Raw genomic sequence first — 24,650 nt, 5'->3', positions numbered from 1 at the left:
GTGTGAGAATACACAGAATCGGTAGCTACCTTGAGGCAAGGGTGTTTTAGTTTGATTATTTATATTTAGGAGTTTTGTATGCCAGAGTTATTACTGAAAACATGATTTATTTGCTAGCTAGAAATCTGTAGAAATCAAGAAAATAACATTTATATTTAAGCCGACCTGTTCTTTGTTGTTGTTGTTGAAGGATCTCTGTGCAACCATTGAAAATGCAGGAATGTCTAGTTTGATCCATTGGGGGACTCGCATGTGACATGTTTCTGGCTCTAAACCAAAGTGGAATTAGTTAAAACAGAGTCACATGAAGGGAGTATTTCATTTTAATCACGTCTGAATGCACATATGGCAAATAAGCTCTTTATCATTCGAGTACCCTTTCCTCTACTCCATGAAAAGATTCAAATTAACTGCTCGGCGCCACAAACGCGAGGTGAGACGAGAGTGAATAAAAAGCTATTAAAAATCCCGGCAAACCTAAAGTTAAATCTGAAATTATAATAAACGTTCCTTCTGAATAATTACAGGGATGTCATTTTGACGAGTAAATGCTGGTCGCTGTAATTGCGGGGCCACTCTGCTACCCTCTTTAGTTCCCGTCAGCTTGTCCGTCTTCTTGAAACATACCTTTTTTAAAGCTCGTTATATCTCCCAGAGCTAACTGCTGGTCCGAGCGTTAATCCTCATTCATCCTCATTATCATAACCAACGACATCTCTGGCGTGTGAGATAATTAAAATGGGGTATGAGGAGATGATGGTGGAAGAAGTTTTCTCTCTCTTTCTGGCTGTCTCTCTGGGATGGAGTTTTAAATGGGACACACAGACATTAACGACTTCCTGTTCTTGCTCACGTTAAACGGTCAGATTCGTCACACGAACGGAGCTGTCATCATGTCGCATCTAAGGCTGCACCTCTTGTGACACAAAACCAGTGTTTCACCAGTATCATTCTACTGAATAATGTTCTCCCTGAATGAGAACAGCAAGTCCTGCTCTGAGCTGAGCAGCGTGCATATCTCTCCCCAATGTGAACAGGTGCATATTAGCATAGACACACTGCTCTGCTCTATGCAGACGACTAATTACCTTTAATCACAGGTAGGCTTGTGCACATCGGAGAAGAAATGTCTGATTTCGTCGCTCGCTCTGAGTATTTCTGTGCATGTTGACGACGAGGAATAAGTGGGGAAGGTTGCAAGACAGCTCGGCACAGGTGTTTCTGTGTGAATGATCTGTTCTTCCCAGGAGAGGCGAGCAGCCACTCCCGGTGGGAGAGCGCGTCTTGAACGCCGCACTTGTCAGGCGTTTCTGTGAACGTCTCATTTTCTCAGAGTTGCTTCTTCGCTTAAAGAGGCCTTTTTGTAGGTGTTCTCATGCCTGCGGGCAGATGTCAGCGGTGCGTTTTTTGATTGACGGGTGCAAATTGAATTCTCCATATACGTTGAAGAACCTTCGATCAGCATGTCAAAAAAAAAAACGCAGAGCAGGAGATTTTAAAGTTTAATTTCAGTGGCGATGTCATTCCTTGTGAATCTAATGAAGCTATACAGTCGCTAAAAAACAGAGCGCTGCATTAATTTGCCACATTTAAAGCTTCTCCATGGACGCAAAAATACTGAAAAATACCAGGAAAAATATCTGACAACCAGAGATTTAACAAGAGTGGATTAAAGGGTTCGGTATGCGTCTAACTAACCAGGTCGCGTGTCATTTGATTTAAAACACTTTCTCAGTCTCATCTCAAAAGCAGTCATGGTGTGACACTGAAGTAGCTGAAAATGCTGCATTTCCTGCATTTATATACATTTATATCATCTTACAAAATAAATAATGATAACATTGTTTATCACGCTTTCCATAATAATGGAGATTCAAGATCTGTGATTGATTTCCAGTTGTGGCACCTTTTGAGAGGGAATTATCTGTAAATAAAAACACCCCAAAATGTATAGGTGGCATGGCGGCTTCTTATATATGACCTCCAACTATAATATAATCATAATATAAATAGTGACTCATTATAGTGGATGGGTGTATTAAATTATATCTGGAGAAACAAAACTCACATGATTGTATGAAAGTTTTTGATGTCTGTAAGTGTTAGTGTATGTTTTTAATTGTGCCCAATTAGAACATTAATTACTCTTTATGTATAAAATATACACGTTTATAGTATGTGAGGTCAGAAGAAGGTGAAAGTAGGAAGTAAAAGTGCATGTAAAGTAAGTAACTACAGTGTACCAAAATCAAGCGCACCCTAAACTGGACTGGCTGTGCTCAGGTGTGCTGATTCCCTACCACACACCTTCCCCTTTGTTACTGATATACGTCTTTGATTTAGGGGAGTTTTTCAGGTGGGTTTGCTTGAGAAGCACAGGATCACCATTTGCATAACAATCAGAAATCTGATGCAATGTTCTTTAAATCTTTTCTTCCTTCTTTTCTGCCGCCGGTGCTCCATTTGGGATTTGGCGGTCAACCTGAACTCTGTTATCAGATCCATCGAAGACTTTGTCCTCAAACAATTAGTCAGTGAAATGGGATCAGAAGGATATTATTTTCCTGTCCGACCTGGAGCGGGGTCAACACAGGCAGACAGTCAGCATCCCCTTCAACTTGGAAGGGCTGCAGCTCGCCGTGTTAGTCAGCAAGTCCCAGCTCCGATTGGCTATTTGTGTCGAGATAACGGGGTGTATTGTCTGCCGTGCCAAGGGGAAAAACCACAAGCATGCAGAGGGTATCAAGCTGCTTCCTGTGCTGCTCGCAAATCGGCCAAACGAGTCGCTGCCGTCTCTTGAATACTAAACGCTCAATTTAGCGTAGATGAAGAAAAAAGGAGAGGTTCAGATGTGCCACGCAGCCATCGGGACTTTATTCAGAAGGTAACAGGATCATATGGCTGGTTAGACAGTCGCCAAGTTGAATAATCATTTGGCAAATGAGATCACCGACATCCAGCAGGTGGCCTTTACCGATTTCTCCACTAATTACGGCTGTGCTTGTTCCCTGATTATTGGATGCACTCTGCATTTTAAACGCATTTAAAGGAATGGAAGAGATGGATGTAAGCTCTATACTAGTCTCATGTCATATGGTATAGCTAGCAGCTAATATTAGCTTAGCACAAAGACGAGGAACGAGAGGAAACAGCAAGCCTCTTGTCATTACACTGATTTACACCAAACAGATTTGCATTTTTCACCGTTAAATGAAAATGTTATGTACATTTTAACATTGAGGTCTAAATTATCTTTCCATGCCTTATTTTTATTACCAAGAATAGACTTCTGGTGCACAAACATTGACGTGAACATTGGCAAAAAAGTCAAATGTTGAGTATTCAATTATTTGAAATTCATACAAAATCCTCCCAGCTTCTGAAAACTCCCACATTCTTTGAAATCTCATCGAGGACATGACCTCTGTGTCCCTAGAAATTATTTTTTTATTTTTAAATAATCTTGTGATAACTGGCATGGTGTTCCCCCAGCTGATGTTAAGTGCTCTACATAAACCTTGGGCATTAAATGGGAGTCAAAGTGCAATAATAAAAAAAAACGGAATGGGTGTGGAGACACTTTAAGGCCGATGGCTTCCTTATAACCGCATATTGACCTGACTTTGAACTCATGTAAAGGTTTATTAGTGTTTCTCAGCGTAAAGGAAGTTAAGTTTTATGAATGTGTTTTTGTTCTGTGTGTCTTTGTAGCCTCCGACGCCAAGGAGCAGCAGTTTTGGATCAGTCAGCTCCAAGCGTGTGCCAGACGTCACTCTGACAGCAGTGCCAAGGTAACACACACACACACACACACACACACACACACACACACACACACACACACACACACACACACACACACACACACACACACACACACACACACTCATAGACACTTGTGGTAAGAGTTGTCAACATGACTCAAGTCCAAGCTCTCTATATTCCTCGGGAGGAGAAGGGAGCATAAAGCCTCCACATTTCCCTCCAGATTCCTGCTCTCATGTGTGTCTGTTTATAAATATGACACGTTTTCCATTTAAGGCAACGCTGGTCAGTTTCCTGAGTTCAACAATGTTTCAGTCTCTGTGCAGGAAAAGTCTTTTTTAGTCCACTGGCTTTTTCCGTGAGTCTAAAGGTGAACCGATTCTTGCAATTTTTAAAATTCAAATGGCATCATCTCCCATGAGTCTCATTTAGCTTTCCCACTAGACTTTTAAAGCTCTTTCCTGACATTCTCATATCCTCCTGGCCTTACACGGTTTCTCTACGTCTTGCAGAAAATACATTAAATGTGAAAATAAATTGTGAAAATAGTCGGCAAGCGAAAGATACAAAAACATTGCTGCATTTAAAGGGAACGAAATGTAAAAATCCAACACTGACATTATACAGAGCTCAGCTTCCGTGTGTACCTATTCTTGCTTGTCTAATTCAAGAATATTTTTAGCACTTCATTTGACAGAAGACTTAGAGATTTAGTAAAAATATGACAGCGAGCTCCTGCTGCTATGTTTGAGTATGAGACAATCACCGAATATCCCTTTTTTCACAGCCCTCTTTATGTCTCTGTGGTCTAATTTCTTAAAGATTATGGTGTTGGGGAGAGTAGCATCTACCTTTAAGCCACCATCAGTCTTTTCTTTAATATTACAGATTAATATTTTGACATTTTTTGGGGGGGTGGGGGTTTAGCGGGGGATTAGTCGCTGTATGTGTGTGTGCTGGCTGTGTCGCTCTCATTGGCCTGATCCAGTAGAGAAGGAGGAAATAATCCAAACCTTATTATTTCTTTGGCAAACTTTTGGTATTAAAGTTATATTCTGTTCATGGATGCTGTTAGGGTGTATTTCTGTCTGTGAATGAAGAAGCTGACGTGAGTTTCTAACTTCAGTTGGTGACCGATTTCACAGCGCTGATGTTTACTCATCCTCAGCGGATCTTTGAAAGACCCGCTCGCAGACATTTCCAGTGTTGTGAAATGTTGCTTTCATCTACCTGTTTGTACAGATTTTACACAATGATAATCCAATACAACTGACCTATAAACTCCAGCATGAGGAGCTCATAAAGTCTGTTATTCACTGTGTCAGACAGGCGTTGATTCAACTCTGTGGTCATTTGGAAGGTTATACACACGGCTGAATTGCATTAAATTAAAAGGTTCCAACCCCGTTTACATACATCATATAAGCAAGATGTTCTACAAAGATGAGGAAAGTGTAAATATTAAGATACAAATGAAAGTCGTTACAAACTAACTTCTTTAAAGCTGGTGATTCCAGCTTAAAAGCATTGTGTCCACGACGCCCGCTGTGCTAAATAATGAGGTGTGGGATTGTTTACAGCCTGTATGATATAAGACCAAGCTAGGTTTTAACGGCCACTGTCAAAAGAAGACAAATTAGCGTGAATATTATTGTCTTGCATAAATCTGAGAAACAATAATGAAAGAACAAAAACTAACAAACCGTCTAATGGTAAAACGGGACTCTCCAGAAATGCATTATGGTCTGTGTTTTATCATGCATGAGTCCTGCACTATGAAATATTTAAAACTCATCGTATGGTGTCTTTCTCCTGTCACTGTTAACGGGCCTGTTTGGTTTCAGGTGAGGAAGCTGAAGGGCTCCGATGAACATCTGAGTGTGGAACGAGCCGGAGGAGGAGGCCACGAAGGGCTTGTGAGTCAAACGCACACATCTCATCTACTTCCTGTTTCACAAACGTAGTTTCACCTTCGAACGTTGGGAAGGACACCAACACCAACGTACATTTTGTTTGCAAGAAGACACTTCCCGCGTCTCCTTAAACAATTAAATACGGCCGCCTCATTCCGCCGCCTCATCGCCCGTTCGCTTCTTCAACTCGTAGCTCTTCACCACTTGAATTTGCTGCACAGCTGGAGCCAGCGGGGGAACGTCCAATTACTCTGCTCGGCCGCGATGAGGAGAGCAGTCGGAACATGAGAGGAAATTTGGACAAGCGAGGAAAAGTGGAAGGAGGAAGACTGGTCTCTCTTTTTCATTCCGTCCCGCAGAGCCGGACGGGCGTTTGTTTCCTGTTCATTGATTAATTGACTGCGGGGCATTGCCAAGGCAGCAGCTGTTATTACTGTACCCACTACTGTGGTCTAAAGCCTTCCCCGAGCTGCACTGTCTCTGCCTTTCAGATCGTTGTCGCAGCTACTCCGGCACTGCGACAGCCAGCAGCCGAGGCTCAGCTACTATGTCTGATAAGAGAAAAGCTGTCGCAGGATTTATTTGTTACCAAAAAGGCAGGGGGTTCATTGTCCTCGTCTTTATTAGAAACCGCAAGAAGTGCCAACACATTCCGTAGTGTTGATCGATTCAGATGCAGCACACATTACCTGAGAGATGCTTTTATTTTCAAATGGAAGAAGTAGAAGAACACATTGGAGGTAGAGAATGTTTCTACTGTGCTAGTTTTCTCCTTATGTGGATAGATATGGGCAGTGGAGAAAATACTGTAGCAGGAACACCTTAAGATATTGTGTCAAAAGTTGATTATTAGTTTCACAATCTCACTCATAAAAGCTTTTCTGGTGCTTGTAATCATTTCCTATGATTTCCATCAGCAGATGGAGTAACCAGATTGATTTAGAAATAATTTGAGTCTTGGCTGACACACATAAGCCTGGGTCTGAGTCAGAAAATAGCCAGGTTTCCATACAAAAGAAAACACTAATGAATGCATGTTTATATCCACTCTTGTTGTGTGACTATGAGGAATTGTTTTTTTTATTGAGATTAACAGCTGCTGGTGCTCATTCTCCTGTTGGATGCTTTTTAATCATTGCAGAAGGAGAGGCAACAAGATTGCATTATTAAAAGAGCTGAAACAAGGAAAAACAATGTGACGGCACATATTCATGATTGTTTCATGTAATCATAGGCGAGTTTGACCTTGATCACCAATCTATCAGAGCCAGGTTTCTCTGTCAAAGGGTTGTTCCTGTTGCTGCTGTCAAAGTGGAACTGTAGTCGAGTCATATTCAGAGGTTCTGCACAGCCTGTGGAAGCAGCACCAGGTATTGGATTTTTGGACAGGATGAAAAGGGCTTTTCTATTCTAGTGCAGAGTAAACTTTGCATGGGTGCATGGGTAATAATACAATATACTGCTGTTAGTGCAGCAACACACAGCCAGGATTCAGGAAACACTGAGGTTCAAAGTCCAAATTAGACACTTCGATCAGACTATACACTCATCTGGATCTTCTCTCGTTTTATACACAAGTTTTCATAAAATCATGCAGCAACTTGTACTGTTGCATTGCATTGTTGAAACACTGTTTTCCAATCGGATAATAATGTGTAACGGCACGCACACACAACTCCTGACAGGAAGGTCACAAAGAGTCAGACTGTGGACTTTGAGTGGGGCTGGTAATGTTTACTTTCTGCTTCAATAAAGAAGGTGTGTGTTTATATATTATATATATATTCACAGTATATATACTGTGTATACTTTATATAATATATAAGCCTTTTTTCATACCCTCCTAACGAAGGTAATTACTGAATAGCTAATTGTGTGTAATTAGCGTGGTTCCCTGTAGTGCAGAAAGTGACGGATCAGCAGCTGACCGTTGGACCAGCTACCCACGCTGCCTCTCGCGGGGCCAAGTCCACCCACGGTCGAGTGACAGCAGAGCACCTGTGAAGCTGCAGGCGTCAGGACTTTGTACCCCTGATCTTAGTCTGTCAGGCAGAGAACATTCCCTGCCTGTTTATGTATAAGATTAATAAGAGTGGAGTCCCAATCACGGCCCTTAAATCCACCATGCGTTCCTTGCACCTTTGCTTGATTCTCTCCTGCATCTCTTCCATCCATCACTTCCTTCGTCCTCTTTCCGTTCCAGTTTATTGAAATGCTTGGAACATTGTGCCAGTTTTGGGAGAAACCTCAGTGTATCTTATCTGTTCGCATTCCTGAAAAGCTGTTTCTGCTTACTCACGCCTCGTGGCTCAGTCTGACACAATACAACAGTGTTCTGTTCTGTAAGCTGATTAGGTTCTGTTCAAATAATTACCCGAGGACCTGCCGACCATAACCTTTTAGTGCTCGGATGCATCTAATCACACGGAAATGCCCTTCGTCTAAATGCAGTTTCCTCCTCTAAAAAAAACGACTCAAAGGAGCAAAATAACAAAGCAGTTATTGCCTAATCACGTATGTGACCTTATGTCACGCCGCGTTAGTCATAGCTTTGATTTCCTGGATTACCTCATAGCAAGCTTCACTCTAAAAAAAAAAAAATATCGAGTGATTTCCCTCTCAATGAGCAGTGTTCTGGGCTGGAAGCTGTTTATTTGATGTATTTTATTTTCACCGCTGCCATGACCCGACCTCTGTGCTCCTCTGAGGATAAATCTCTGATGCCTCGTCTCTCTCTGCGTTGCTGTAATCTAATGGAGAGTAAAGACAGGAGGGAGAGAGAGGTACTGCTCTGACATGATTTGTCTGTGAGCGCAGGTCAGCGAACTGAAGGGAGTCACAGAGGGGAAGTCATCGAGACGGAGAATGTGATGTGACTTCAGCTTTGGTGCAGAGAACAAAAAACAAAAGCAACAACAGTGATGACTACCTTTTTATATATATATATATATATATATATATATATATATATATATATATATATATATATATATATATATATATATAATAAAAAATAAATAAAAAAAACTCCAACTTAACATAAAATAACATAAAATTTGTCATTTTTTTCTGCACAAAATTTTGGGGAATAGGAACCCTGAGGTTCCACATTTATATTTTTATGAGATTTCTTTTTAAGAGCAGCTTTGGTATGCAGAGAACAAAAAACAAAAGCAACAACAGTGATGACTACCTTTTATATATATATAAAAAACTCCAACCTTACATAAAAGAACATAAAATTTGTCATTTTTTTCTGCACAAAATTTTGGGGAATAGGAACCCTGAGGTTCCTCATTTATATTTTTAGTAGATTTCTTTTAAAGAGCATGCTCTTCCTTTTACATTATCATGCTTCTTCCCCCCCAGGGCTCCGCATCCTCTGGTCGGACCCGTAGCTTCTCCCTCCTCCCCCACCTAACCCCATCTTCATCGCCCGGTTCTCAGAGGCACCTGAGCCACGCGGCCTCGCCCAGCAACATCGTCACCATCACCCACCACAAGTCTCCGGCTGCAGCTCGGCGGGCCAAGACTCTGTACCCGGGACGGCTGCTGGAGGTCAAGGAGGTGGGTGTCAAAGGCATCATTATATTAGTTTCAACCCCCTTGAAATTAAAACGAGGCAGGTTTTCTTTTATTATTTATGTTGTTGCAACAGAAAGGGAATATTTCATGGTTTTGGTCATAATTTCTATCAGTTAACCCATAAAATCCTAATAAGCGTTTGAAGATGTTCTATTTCTTTCCCTCATAGTGATCATATTTAAATGTTAATTAAAAAAAAATCGTTCTACTGCCAGCTGTTTCCTCTTCTTGAGCTGATGTTCTTCGAGGGGACATTTGTAATAATAAAACTCAATACTCATGAAGGGAATAGATTTCGAGGAGATTATTACAGTATTTTTACATTTTAACATTTTTGCATTTCGATCCAAATCAGTGTTTGCTGTTGTAAGCCTGTTGGATGTTGCTGCTTTCCCAGATCCTAGCAATTATTTTGGTGTTGTTATGACAAATAATAAGCATGAATAACGAAACAAGTAATAAACTGGATTTATCTTTAATTCCTCAAATATTGGAGTTGAAGATTTTCATTTAAACAGAAATCGCTTGTTCCTTTTACGATGATATTTCAGTTTTGCGTGGCCTTTAGACCTCGACGCTGGTCTCAGGTGGGACACTGGTGCAGTGAGTTCAGCAGATATTTCTGGCTTCCTGGCAGGCTTGACACCTACTGCAGTGTACTCGGCCTTTACTGTAGGTTCAGCTTTGTTGGCACTTTTATGGAATACATCAATACTGATTAACATGGGCGGTGACAGAGGGAAGAGTATGTCGTTGAATCAGGGTCAGTGTGTGCAGGAATCAACACGTGAGATGTAAAAGTGTCCGTGTGCACAAAGAAGATAAAGTGTGCCGACGAGCTCGTCCATATGGAACATTTAATATTACTGTCCACTTTGTCCTGCTAATCCCTGAATGTATACATTTTGATTTTACTATTTCCATAAGACCTTACATTCACAGAACCTGAGTTAATTAAAAATCCCTCCACTTGAAATTCCCAATCAGTTTCTGATTTAGTTTGAAGTTTAAATCCTCATTAATTCTCTCCAGACCTGTCAGTTCTGGTTAACACTTCGTCCTCATCTGCCACATCTCTATACACTCGGCAAAGTCATTCACTGCTCTCTGCTTATCTTTCAAGAGAAAATTGTTTTCCGTCCCGTCTCTTTTTAATAGCCTGTCTGCTGGTGGTGAATAGTGATTCATTGCCATAGATTAGTCCGGAAGTTGGGTTTTGGGAAGCGAAAATGATCTAAACATGATGAAGGCATGATTGCACGGCCGACTGGCACACTAAAGAGCCCTTTTGTTGGAGATGATTGTTGCCAGGCAGCCGTGCATCTGGCCGCTGAATTATAGAGATAAGATGACTCGGCAGTTAGGAAGGAGCAAGAAACCCCCGAAAGGATATTTGATTCAAGAAGTTGTGACACAAAGTTGTCACAGGCATACAAACCCACTGAGAGTTATGACTTGACTCTGCAGTTCCCCTTCAGCGGGTTTCAGATCATGGTTTTGTTTTATCTTGATGCGACCTCACTGTTGTAACTCAGTCTCACTGCTCTCATCGCAGCAGCAGAAGAAGTCGATTCGCTTCAAACATTGACAAAGTGCACACAGTGGACAATAATGAAAAACGAATGTAGCTACTTTGAGGGGTTGCAATTATGTTTTTGTGTTGTCTGATTCATCGGTAAATGAATGAGTCTTAAGGGGCTCCGTTTTTACTTAAAAACAAACAAAGTTTACATTCAGTCTTGCTCACAAAACACACGTAATCCTGGATTTTATGTACTTTTAGCAGCTTGTCTTTCCTCCGTTTCTTGGCACGTTAACCTGTAGATGAGTGGAGTAGTTTGATACCATTGCCAAGAATGTGTATCGCGTCATTAACATCTCCACAGTAGCTTTTTAATAGATTCATTTTGCCTGATGAACAGTCTGAACATTCAGAGATATCAAGTTACGCTGATGATGCAATGGTGAAAAGCAGCAAATCTGAAAAACTGCTTTGCCTCAAACATTGTCTCTCTATTGCCTAATTAGTTAGTTATTGTTCATTCAGACATTTGAAGTAAAAGCGTTAAGAAGACATTACTGGTAGGTGTCTGATATTAACAAAGAGGACTGCCCGTCTTAAACTGGGACAAAGCAGCTTGGTATGGTGTTTCCCAAACAGGGCGGTCTAATGCACCGCAGGAACAAAAACCACTGAAGAAGAACTGCTTCCTAATAACCTGTCATGTAATTGAAGCCTCCAAGAACAGCGTTAGCACGTTTGCATCGTCCTCTTCCTTAACTGGAACCGTCGGGGGCGGATCGTCACACCATTAGATAAAGTGTGTATTAAAGAACTTGGCGTTTACCTCAACGGCTCATCTGCTTCCTCCGCTCGTCGCTCTAAATGATGCCGTTGGAGTAGCATCCATCACGTGATGATGTTTCTTGAATTCCCTCATTCAGAGTGTGCGTCTGCCTCGTCACGCTAAGAATATCTCGCCTAAGTGATTCCCTTCCGTGACAGAAAGAGAGCAACTAGCGATGGGCGCGAGGGGAGAGTCATTTCTCACCTCTCAGGAGCGTAGTCTGTCTCCTCCAGTAAACCCGGGACGGTCTGAGTAAATACCGAGCAGATGGTGTGATCATTAAGCAAAACAAACACTCCTTTTGGCGCTTGTGTTTTCCTCTACAGACGGAGAAAACCAAGGCTCTCTGTGATGTGAGTGCGTTTTCACTTTTTCGTAGACCTGGATCGCTGCTTCCTGTGATGTGATTTTTATACACTTAGCTTCTCTCTCTCTCCACGTCCACTGTTCTCTCTCAGCCTCCCTTTATTCATAACGAGCCCATAAACCTGTCCAACGGGTTTGGCAGAAGGCCGGGGGATGCTGGAGTCAACGGGAAAGAGAGCGTGCTTGCCCTGTGATTTATGCACCGCTGTACAGTAGAGACCAGAGAGCTCCTGCATGCTGATTATCAGTGGATTTATGGCCAAACAGCGCTTGTGTTGTACGTCCAATTTGTTTTCAGGTCGACCATCGCTGATAATATTCATGAACACCCATTTTGTTCCTTCCCATAAGACGTCACCCTCCCTTCTAGCTGCAGATGCATGCTCTTTCTCAAACATGGAGGGGAAGTGGTCTTTGCACCTCAGTGAATCTCCACATGATCTGTCTCCTCAGCTCTGCCCTGTTGATCTCCGACCCGCCAGCGCTCGCTGAACCGTCCTCGCACCAGGCGGGAGGCTAAAACATACAGTGTGAGCAGCGGCACAGAGCAGGAGTCCCGTCGAGGCCTGTCTTAGGGCTGGGTTGGTGTACGGGTCTCATCATGGTCACCGCTGTCAGCCTAGACTTGGATTTTAACCAGCACACTAGACTAGACACACGAGGGCGATGCAACACCCGGTGAACAACGTCACTCCCACACACTTTATATTGTCTGTTGGTTAGAGCAGCACGCCATGTCCACACAGATGACATTGCTGCTGCTGCCAGCCCTCACAGATTATTTTCACTATCTATTTTTGCAGAGAAAAAATAGCTGAGTGAGCTAGAGAGGGAATGAAGAGACCATGATGTATTGTCCATCAGAAGTAGGTCTGTTTGTAAAGATGCATGAATGGTGGACGTGTCTCTGCTTGATCAGACTCCAAAAACATGCATGACAGTTTAACACATTTCCACATTGGAAAGTTATCCTGGTTTTATTTATTTGAATTTATTTAATTTATCCTCCTTCTATTGCAGTGGTCTTTTTTAAATTAATCAAGGGCCTTTTTTTCGCCATATTTTTTGTTGCCTTATTATCGAAGCACGCCGGATTGGATGAAAAAAAGGCTCAATCGTCATCAGATGATAGCCAATGATTGCATACATCCAAGGGTTTACTTGCATGCAACCAATTCCTAGTCTATTACATTAACTCCAATAAGACATGAAGGAGGTGTTAGCCATGACATAGGAGTCATCTATCTTCATCAAATGTTATCCATATGATTTTTTAAATGTCTTTATTTGCAGCATCTTACTCTGACTAAACACCGCTGAGATGTAACATGGAAGTACCGTTATATGGGTGAGGTTGTGATTTGAATGCGTCATGCTGCCACCTCCCATCCGTCTGTCCATCCATGCATGCATCTGTCTTTCCACTGGCTGTGTGACTGTGGGAGTCGGACCACATTACCGTCTCTCCTCGGCCAACTTGTCACAGCTGATGTGAACTCATCAAATGTCTGGAGCCGGGCACGTACACTTCCAGAGCTGGATCACTGGGGTTAGGCTATTTCTAGAAGCATCACTGCAGGTGTGTGTGTGTGTGTGTGTGTGTGTGTGTGTGTGTGTGTGTGTGTGTGTGTGTGTGTGTGTGTGTGTGTGCGTGTGCGTGTGCGTGTGTGTGTGTGTCTTCCATTACTGTAAACCCACTCACAAAGCTTTGTAGCAGATGTCTGCTCCAATTATGTCCCTTTTCTATGTTGATGTCTAACGTGCTTATAAACCAAACAATAACAAGAGATACGACCCATATAATTAATCACATACAGAGCGATATCATTTAGAAACTCGAGCTCAGTTTTTAGTCTCTTGTTAGTTATTTTTTATGAGCTAGTTTGTGTTGGATTTTTAATCTTTTTATTGTGTTCTGTCGCCCACATGAGGCCAGGTTGCATTTATGATGTTCACCTGCTGACAGTTTCACAATAAGAGTTGTGTGTGATAGCTTGGCGAGATATTTATAATTGCTTTTACACTTCCTGACCACAGACATGCTTGATTATTTATTTTTAAATTACTAATTTATCTCTTTATCTTGTATGTGTGACTCTTGGCAGCAGCATACTAATCCTCTCCATGTTTTTTTGGAGTTTCTTAAGGTTGCATAGCAACTAACTTGCATTGCCACCCGTAAGGGCCCGTTTAGTGAGTATAGACACTTTTTTATCTTCCCACATTTCATGAAATGCACTCGACATTAGAGTGAGCAATGTGGAGGAAATGATTGTATTTCCTTTTGAGAAGTGCACAAATTATCATGTCGTCTTTGTGTATTTATTAAAGAAATACAGGTAGTCGAGTCGATATATTTCAGCTGAAAGGACAGAGCCTGTTCAGCGGACCGACAACATACTTTATATTCATACATAGTGTGGGGCGGTTGGGGAGAAGAAGAAAAAACACACCACCTGGCATTTGGCTTCACTTCTACAGTTTGCCTCAAGGTTAAAGAGAAATCCTTCCCGGCCTGTCCTCTTCTCTTTTGATAAACCAGTCCACCAAACACAGTGGGAAACTGCAAGCTAAGCAGTAGAATACGACACTGAAAACAAAGGGCTGCACAGGAAGACAAAGCTTCAACATACAAATGGCATTATTTGATATTATAATTATCCCAGATTTAATTCATCACATAGGCATGAAAATTGCGAATCAGGATATCTTGCCACGGTCTAATATAGAATAATTATACTCAGCCCTCTGTTGCCTTAGAACGTGCAGTAAAATCACGAAACATCTTGAGGTTTTAACCGCAATAAGAATGAGATGTGAAATTAAAGTCCTTATTATTCGAAGAGCACAGGGAAAACGATACGCTAACGGCATGCTGAACACCGAGAAGCTATTTATAACGACCGTTGAAGACAAAAAAAAAATTGGGCTCCATCTGCCTGAGGTATTCAAAATCCAACCCGACTAAAAAAGCTGAATAATTGGAAAGCTTAGTGCTTTACATGAACGTCTCAACCACATACAACAGCTCTCGGTGACTCCGGAATAGCTCCGTGTGCCGATGCAGCGAGACAGATGTGCTACCGCAGTGCATGCAGAGGACAGGTGTTTGTGAAGCCATACAATATTAATGAATGCAACATTTCCAGGCTGATAAACAACCCAGATTCATTAGCCTCAAGAGGAGCTTCTCACCTGCTGGCGAGAACTCACTTTGTCTACTTCCTCTTCTCGTGATGGATTTAGACTCTGATAGGTGAGTCATGCAGATGTAACTCTCAGTGAGGAATACTCTGTCTGAGCGCATGGGGGAACTTTTTTGGTTTGAGAGACTTTTTTTTGGCACTGCCATATTGGTTGTGTCTAGTAGTCAAAACTATAACAGTTAGATTTATGAGATGGTGGAAGATATGGTGTCACAATTACTGCATCGTTGTGTTGATGGTCAATACAACCTCTAAACTGTATTTTAAGCAACTTTCCAAAACGTTAAACATTTAGGATTTGTACATCTTAGCACAATGAAACAGACTTACTCCGAAAAAGAATTGACATTTTGGGATATTTTGTCAAAAGATCCAAATCTGTGGTTCAAGCACATTGACTCCTACTGAATACATGAGTATTTGTAGGTCTATAGACTGTCAGAACAAAGACAGGAAAGCCCATCTGTTGGGGCAGATCGGCCGGTGGACGTGAATGTTCCTAGTGAGTGCTTTGCTTTTATCACCGTACGTGATCTTTTATAAGTGTCCCACTCTCTCGTAGTGGTATCGACTTCCTTTTTGACCTGTTAGCGGTGAGCTGAGTAACTGTCGTTTATGTATTTTAATCCTTTACATCGCTGTTGTCCCCCAGGTGATGTGCCAAGCAGAAGGTCAGCAGAAGAACCTGGTCCAGTCCATTGACTCCCTACCTACCAGAGGCCCTCTTTCCTGCCTGGACCAGGACCTGCTGCTGCTCAAAGCCACGTCGGCCGCCACACTCAGCTGCCTGGGGGAGTGCCTGAACATCCTCCAGCAGACGCAGAGCCACAGCCAGGCGCCGCCTCAGTCCCACGCCTCCCAGTGCAACCACGCTGCCTCCGGTGAGTCCGCACCTGGCCCCATTCCAGTGCTGCTACTGGAGCCCCCGACCCCTCCGTCTCTCCCATCCCTCTTGTCTTTCCAGTCCCTCCCTCCAGAGTCCAGTGCCAGTGGCAAGAGCCAGCTGGGGCAGCTGGAGTGTGGCTCCTGTCCCTGCCTGATGGGTACCATGAACTTCAATGTTTGTAGTAAATGTTGTTGAATGTTGCATTTGTGCGTTGATTTTTGGTACGTTCCATTTATGTTTTCTTTCTTTGTCATTTGTAGTTTTTATTGTTATTCTGTGCTGTTTTCAATTCATTGTCTCTTTAGTTTTCGTCAATTGCATTGAAATGCGAGTGTTTCCCTAAAATGGTAGTGACAAGAACAAGCATGAATGTGAACTGTGTGGTTTTTATTGTCAATATTATTTACAGAATCCTTGAAAACATTTCAGGCTGTCTTTCTACATGCATGTCAGAAAAAAAAAGAAAAATCTGAGCTTATGTGTGAATGAGTAAACCTTAATACTATGCACTTTTAAATCTCCTCAAAGGATTAAGTCTTTGCCAAAGGAATCCACACTGGTGCCTCAAATGTCAGATCTCTGCCATGTTTAACCCTCTCTGTGCCAGATCACTATGGATCCAATAAAGTTGTTGCGATTTGAACAATTCTCAGCCTGAGGGTGTTTCTATTGGCATAACACCAAGGATTATGGCACAGTGCCTAAAGGTGGAAGATAACCCCAAATACAGAATATAGAAGATCATGTAAAATCTTTTAAATGTTGTCAACTGATCATATTTTACCAAGTAATAATCTATTTACAGGTTACATTTTTTATACAGGAAAGAGGAGCAGGGCTGATTTAAAATAATACTCCAATGCTCCCGAAAGGGCCTGAAAGGTGGAAATGAAAATGTATCTCTTGCTCCTTTGGTGGACGATGGCAGATGAAGTCAGTTTGGCTTCACAGAAGTTACAATGGATCCCAATGGCCAGCCAAGTCAATGGTCGTTATGCCCTTAGAAACGTCTGCTGATGAGATAAAATCTCATCCCAAGGTCCATTTAGTAGCTTTGCTGGACTTACTGTACATACTTAACGGCCCTAAATGTGCTACTTATTTTGGATTGAGGATGAGTATACTAAAAGAAGCCGTTCCATAAAAGTAATTACCGAGATGAACAAAGCCATTTCAATCGATGCAAGCGGCCGAAATGAATTTGCTTCGCAGGGTTCACTCTGAAGGTGCTTTCAGACGGAACGTGGGGGCGATTTGACATTTCTTGCAGTGATCTCTAGCTTGGGAACGCCTGGAGGCCAAGGCTAGTGAGGAGAATATGTGGGATACCTCTGCTGCCACTGCTTTGAGCACAGATAAGCACCAGAAAGTGGACTTCTTGGTCCCTGTTTTTGCCATTGTAACTGCCGTGAATCCAAACTGACAACAGCTGCTGTAATTTGAGCCCTACAGGTGCACATTTTTGGTGGAGTATTTAAGCCAAGAAAGTTGTGGTCCACCTCCATTTATGACTTTGGGAAGGTCTTGCAGGGTCTGGGTTTTGGGGTGGGTGCCGGATCCCCGCCAATCTGACGGTCCTCACAGATTGTTGGTCTTCTCTTTGCGCCAACAGTCATGCTGCCCTGTACCTGTTCGTCAGACAGGGGGTGGTGTGGAGTGGGACCACCGGGCCGCAAGTACAAACCTCTTTCCTTCCGCTGCCTGGCTGATAAGTCCTGTGGGGGTCCAGCTGCTCCACGCTTCCGGCATGTACCCCCCACACCTCAGTGAGGAGTTTTTGTTTTGTTGTTGTTAGGATCCTCGGTTTTGCAGAGCGATGGGTATCGTGGCTCACTGGCATGAGCAGCATCCAGCATTGATGCAGCTGATACAGGGTGGTTGGCTGGTTGGTTGAATGGGTTTCACACGGGGAAAGCTTTGCCACTGCATGGGCAAGATGACTCTTTGTTTAGAGAGCCGAGCATGAGGTTGGACTGGGTTTGGCTGGCACGTTAGTCCCTCCAGGCTCCTGTAACTGCAGCTGGCCCGAGTCAGCTCTAGTCATTGTCAAAGGAACTTGAAGGATCTTTGTGAACTCCCACCAAAAACCTGCCAGTCACGAACCAGATAGCATATTATCAGCTGGTGGCGGAGGATCTTTGCTGCTCGCTCTAGCTCCCCTGCTCACTGCCATGAAGAGCTTGAAGCCCAACCCTCTCTCTTTCACCCCACACGCTGAACATTTTCCTTTTTGAAGGAGTTTAAAATCCATAAAGGAAAGTTACTTTGCAAACAAGCCCCCTCACAGCTTAATATAAAGAAGAACGTGTAGTTTAAGAGTCATAAGATCTGAATCGATGTCACAGCCCAGAAATGGAAGGTTAAGCCATTGGAAACAACTGCATGAATGTTTGTCCCTCCACTGTTTGACCTGCGCCAGCCGTTTGATTCACCTGCATGTCTCTATCCAATGGCCCAGACATCCCCCCCTGCTCACTGAGCGTTTCTACTTCTGGTGCTCCAGTGTGACATCTCAGAGAAAACAAAGTATGTCAGAAAGTGTCTTCTTGTAAACACATTTCCAGAATTTCTTAACCCCTAAAAAAAACCCTTAAAATGAACGCTCTAGATTCCTGTTAACCTCCAGAATGTCTTGAGAATAGGTATAGGTATAGTATAGGAGTCCAGTATGGTTGGAGGAGGTTCACTAACAGTTTTCAGGTTCCTGTCAGTCAAAGCGTGAGTTGACCAAAAGCAGAGACCCGGCCTGAGGGCCGGTTCAGCTCATTTTGTCCAGACTCGCCTCGGGCTCTCCAGGATGTCGGCCTGTGTCAGCACAGCTTGCTTCTCACAAACGGAAACCAGAGAAAAGGCCTCTTGGCGCATTAGACCTTTAACTCAATTTGGGCGTTGGGGCTGGAGGGATGCCTGTGGTACCGCTCCATTAGCAGTACTTTGAAACGTGATCTACTGCTGTGATGCATATAAGTGGCTTTTAAATGAGGAAACTTGCAGCTCGGCTTTTGTGAATGAAATTAGTGTGTTCGTATAGGAGACTCAAAATGTGATCAGTGTAATAGCTCTGCATTAAATAGAGATTTGGTGATGTTAGAAGGCTGTCAGAGGTGGTGACTGAATTTGATGAGGCCTTAGTGTTGTTAAGCATTTTCGGTAAAGAGCCTTTTAGTCTGTATAGTAACCATTGATTCCTCTTAAAGGTGCAATGTGTAAAATCTGTCCAGAACTTAAGTTTTAATCATTAAATAAATAAAACATTTTTATCCTTCTTCAGTTCTAACTGACAAGTCCTTTTCTAGTTTCTGCCACTTTTAATTTAACAATAACGATCAAAACATACACAAAATGTGTTGAATTTTCCCTTTTCTTGATAGCTTTTGACTTTTTTATCACTGATGACTGTGTCCTTGGTGCATTTGGTCTTATTGTCCACATTGCACTTTAAGTAATACCGTTTTTTCCTGTGTTAAATCATGAAAGACATTTAAAGGGATTTTGCTAAACAGTGTAAACTATGGCCTAAAAAAAAAACAAAAGTCCTCCCCTCTGACAGTCCATCTCCTGTAGGTGAAAACGGTAGAGGTTCGGTACTCTCAGATTATGTATTGATTTTTAAATGGCTATACAATAACTGGCAAGGCTCAGTTGCAGCATGAGACAGACGGTGTAGGAAGTAGATTCATAATATTTCTACAGAACATTTTGTTTGTGGCTCAGAGTCAAAATGAATCATCTTTTTTTTTTTTTATGTCTGACCTTAGCTGAGTCAATACAATAAGGCAGGATATTACAATGAAGAAATATTAAATTCTAGCAGACACACACACACACACACACACACACAAACAATTTCCTGCTAGTCCATGTTAATAACACACCCTCAGTTCAGTGTCATTCATGAAAACCAAATATTGAATCTCAGAAATGAAGATACAGATGTGATATGAGTTGGCTCTCCAGTCTCTCTTTCATTCTCATCACTCTCATCCAATACAAAATCAGGCATTAACACACACACACACACACACACACACACATGGTGGTAAAAGCAGTGCCTCTCCTTCTCACTGTCGTTAACTGTGCCGATAACTGACCTCGTCTGTTTTCAGATGGTGCTCCTGTGTGGACTGTACCAAAGTCACCCTCAGGGGAGCAGTTGAAGAACGGAGGTCTGACTCCTCTACCATCAGCCGAGCCGTCTCCGGCCCTCAGGAAAAGGAGTCTGTCCCATGGTGCTGAGGTGAGAAAACGTTACGTCATCTTCCTCCGGTGGTGTCGGTCTGCTGTAGATCTGACTTTAAATGTGGGACCCAGACCACTTTGGGGCTACACGATTAATCTAGGACAGGGCTTCTCAACCTTGTGTAATGCCCAGTTCTCTGAGGGACACTTTCCTCAATAAATTACAGGAAAATAACAGAACATGACAAAAAAAAGGAGTAAATTAATTTGTTATTCCATTTTTTGTTAATTAAAATGATGTCAATTTGTATTATGGACCCAGTAGTAGAGGTGAAATGCTGCCCTCTACTTAGCTACACCTGGAATAGATGGCCACCTACTAGACGTTGCACCTTTAAGTGGTCCTTTGTGAGTTGAGAAAATTCTCTTAAACCATTTAAAACACATCAGATTACCTGAAAAATGCTTTTTCACAAAGCTTTTTGGAGGTACATACAGTGTTTCCCCTACCATTGTAGAATGGTACCAAAAAAAAAATCAATATGCCAAAAATAAACCACCTATCAATTCATTCATAAATCAATAATCATTTACATTAGGAGCGCCTCCGCGCAGCCAGTGGCGGCGCCAGAGTATTTTTTCTGGTTCAACTACGGTGGGGCTAACTCATACGACGGTGGGGCTCAAATCAATGTCAGAATTTCAATGTGAATATATGACAACACCCAGTGGCGCTGCCAGCCGGAATCCAGTACGCACTTTTTTTGAAGGTGGAAAAAAAAAATGTGATGCTGCTGAACCGGGCCGGATGCAGCCGCATTTGAGAGGACGATCGCGCGTCTGTGCGCAATTACGCATAGCGTGTGTTGGCCCCTCTCCACTACACAATACAGCTCGGCTCTAGTCTCGTCACCTCTCTGCTGCTGAGCACTGTGGGCCGAGCCGATGCATGTCTCTCTCCCCGGGCCGGCAGAGTTATCATACCGTACTGTGCGTGCGTGTCCAAGCGTGTGTGTGCGTGCGTGGAGTGCTCACAAGCGTGCGCTTGTGTTTAGGTCGGGGATGGAGGGCACAAAAAACTATTTGCACCGGGGCCTATCACCATGATATACACTACTGATTTCACTGATACTGAAAACATTAGATTTTGTCTTAAAGTATTTTTCCATTTGTTGTTGTATTTGCCGTTTCTGTGCGTACATTGAAATTGAATCCTGGCGGCGGCGCTGACAACACCCTCCCGCAGCTATAAACACGCACACAGTGAGAGAGAGAGACAGAGACAGCGAAACGTGAATAGTTCCGTTAACAGCCGGGACCCGAGTGGTCATCTTCCCCTGCAGGTGTCAACGGTGCGTCCGTAGTTTTATCCAACACGCCCGCCACCGCCATCTGTTGTTCCGTCCGACGACGTTTAAAAACAAATGTATCCATGATCAATGTTGACCAGCTTACTAACGTTAACTTAACGTGAGTGACTATAAGCCGCTAACGCGAACTGCTGGAGCCAGGTAGCTTACAAACTAGTAGCCTGCTGTCTCTGTGTCGAGCATACACTAAAAGCGATGAGTGACGTCACATGAGTGACGTTTACGTACGGACAGTACAGTCTGTTAATGAACCCAGATCAGTGACAGTTGTCATCGCAGCTGCCTGAACGCCGTTACGACGTGACGTGGTGGTGCTGTTGAACTCCGCACTTTTCACATGGGAGATGTAGGGGGATGTGACATGTATCAAAGGATCTCCAGCCGGGATTCGAACCTGAGGCTGCTGCATATATGCAGACATGGGTAAATGGCCTGCACTCTAACCACTCAACCACCTGCCTGCCATGAATAAGCCTTTGTATGACTGTTTTGGACTCACTACACTCAGATTTTGATCGACACGCGATATAGAAGCATATGTTAGGACTTTTACATCATTTTTACAACATTTTATGAATTTTGTCGATTTTTCACTTTTTTTTCGACATGCTATAGTATGACTTTTTTTTTTCTGAAAAAATTGACCATGGCTTTTTATGGCTGTTTTGGACTCACTACACTGAGACTTGGTGCATCAAGCGATATGAGCGATTTTTATGACTCTTTAACAATTTTAAATATTTTTTTATGAATATATTCTGACTGGGCCCTGCGATGGACTGGCGACCTGTCCAGGGTGTACCCTGCCTTCGCCCAATGATAGCTGGGATCGGCTCCAGCCCCCCCCCCGTGACCCTGAATACAGGATAAGCGGTAGAAAATGGATGGATGGATGGATATTCTGACTGACTTTTTCGTGAATTTCCGACATGCTATAGTATGACTTTTTTTTTTCCTGAAAAAATTGATCATGGCTTTTTATGGCTGTTTTGGACTCACTACACTGAGACTTGGTGCATCAAGCGATATGAGCGATTTTTATGACTCTTTAACCATTTTAAATATTTTTTTATGAATATATTCTGACTGACTTTTTCGTGAATTTTCGACATGCTATAGCATGACCTTTTTTTAACAATATGATCAAGGCTTTTTTTTTTAAAGATTATTTTCTTGCATAGACACCTTTGTATTTAGCGGTGGATAGAGAGGAAACATGGGAGAGAGAGGGGGATGTGACATGTATCAAAGGATCTCCAGCCGGGATTCGAACCTGAGGCTGCTGCATATATGCAGACATGGGTAAATGGCATGCACTCTAACCACTCAACCACCTGCCTGCCTGCCGTGAATAAGCCTTTTTATGACTGTTTTGGACTCACTACACTCAGATTTTGATTGACATGCGATATAGAAGCATATGTTAGGACTTTTACATCATTTTTACAACATTTTATGAATTTTGTCGATTTTTCACTTTTTTTTCGACATGCTATAGTATGACTTTTTTTTTCCCTGAAAAAGTCGACCATGGCTTTATATGGCTGTTTTGGACTCACTACACTGAGACTAGGCGCGTCAAGCGAGATGAGCGATTTTTATGCCTTTTTAACAATTTTAAATATTTTTTTATGAATATATCCTGACTGACTTTTTCGTGAATTTTCGATGTGCTTTCGGTGGGTACCACCGGGCCTGAAAAAAATTCTAGGGGAAACACTGGGTACATAGTTTTATAGACACTTCAACATTGTTTGTATGACCAAGGAAACTATCTAAGATAAGATTTTGAGAGTCAGCTATTGAAAAGCATTACAGTTCTGAGTTTTGTTTTCAGAAAATGTAACCTTGATAAGAAACAATAAGGGAACATGAACAAAAATTGAAAAAGTCTTGAGGACATTGATCATTCTTCGGTTAAAATAAGTCTCACGTATTTGATGTTAGACTTTCCGAAAGCCCTTCAAGCCAACAAAGAAAGGATCAATACAGCGTTCACTTTAAATGTTTTACCATTTTACAAAAAAACTGATCAAACACACTGAATAAAAACGTACTTTGATGGGTGAATATCGATCTTTTAAGGCTCTTTAAGTTAGTTCTCTTGCCACAGTGAAGTGATTTAAAGGCAAAATGCTACTTGCAAGATAGGAAACGGCATAAAAAATGTGAATGAAATGAAAAAGTCAATCATTCCGGTGGACTGAGATACAAATCTGCACTAGTGATGATGGTGAGGGAGGGTTTTTCTGGATTTCTGCCCCACTTTCCCGCATGCTGGCCCTTGTTTCACAGAAAGGGAGGCACTCATCGCTTCTGAAAGTTTTAGCCGAGCTGCTGTCAGATAAGTGGGTCACAGAGTTTAGAGCCGGAACTGAGCCGATCCCAGGAGGAGGCTTTCATCAATTCCTGCCTTGCCTCTCCTGCCGCAGAGAGGGGCTGTCTGTCGGTCTGGACCAGCCTGTATCGGTGACAGGAAGTAGAGGCCCGGTGACACTGACGTAAATGTGCGTCAGTCGGGTAGCGAGGATGAAGCCCGCGGGGCTTAGAGGACTTTCTGTCCTTTTATAGAGAGCAGACATCTTAATACTTTTGTCAAAGGAAAAACATGTTTGTTTGATTTTGGTGGTGTGTTGTCCTCGCTCCCATGGAAACCTTGGAAACAGATCAAGTTTGAGTTTCCATCTAATTAATACCAGCAACAGTTCCAGTGGCTTTTCAAAACATCAGCAGTAAATGTTATTTTCTCTCAGAATCAACTCCTCTGCAATAATTCAGCCGTTCTGATATCAACCCGTTAAAGGAAAATGCCAACATTTCTCTCTCTCTCTGACATTTTAAATCCCTGCATATGCAGGAATGCAGGAAATCATAATCTGTTGTTGAAGAATGCAAGGCGAGCTGAGAGAAAGGTGGTTCCCAACATAACAGTGACGTTGGCGGTCACTTTTCTGTCACACCTGTCACATGACTCACATTAAACCTCTTTCAACGTATTATTCAAACAGCAGCAGGATCCTCAGCTGTGATAA

The 24,650-nt window shown here is 42.5% G+C and overlaps 1 protein-coding gene across 1 annotated transcript in view; it reads left to right on the top strand.

The window, feature by feature from the left end:
* osbpl10a (oxysterol binding protein-like 10a) overlaps positions 1-24,650 on the top strand; it is a 48,880-nt gene that overhangs the window by 9,660 nt on the left and 14,570 nt on the right. The window contains exons 3-7 of the mRNA XM_084033031.1: positions 3,712-3,791; positions 5,610-5,681; positions 9,048-9,245; positions 15,836-16,064; positions 20,176-20,306. Of these exons, the coding sequence (XP_083889157.1) occupies positions 3,712-3,791; positions 5,610-5,681; positions 9,048-9,245; positions 15,836-16,064; positions 20,176-20,306 (710 nt within the window). The remainder of the gene's footprint in view (positions 1-3,711; positions 3,792-5,609; positions 5,682-9,047; positions 9,246-15,835; positions 16,065-20,175; positions 20,307-24,650) is intronic.

Source organism: Eutrigla gurnardus (genome assembly GCF_963514095.1).
Source record: "Eutrigla gurnardus genome assembly, chromosome: 17".
Classification (NCBI taxonomy): Eukaryota; Metazoa; Chordata; class Actinopteri; order Perciformes; family Triglidae; genus Eutrigla; species Eutrigla gurnardus.
Note: the sequence above shows the minus strand (reverse complement) of the source record. Positions and strands in the feature narration are given on the sequence as shown.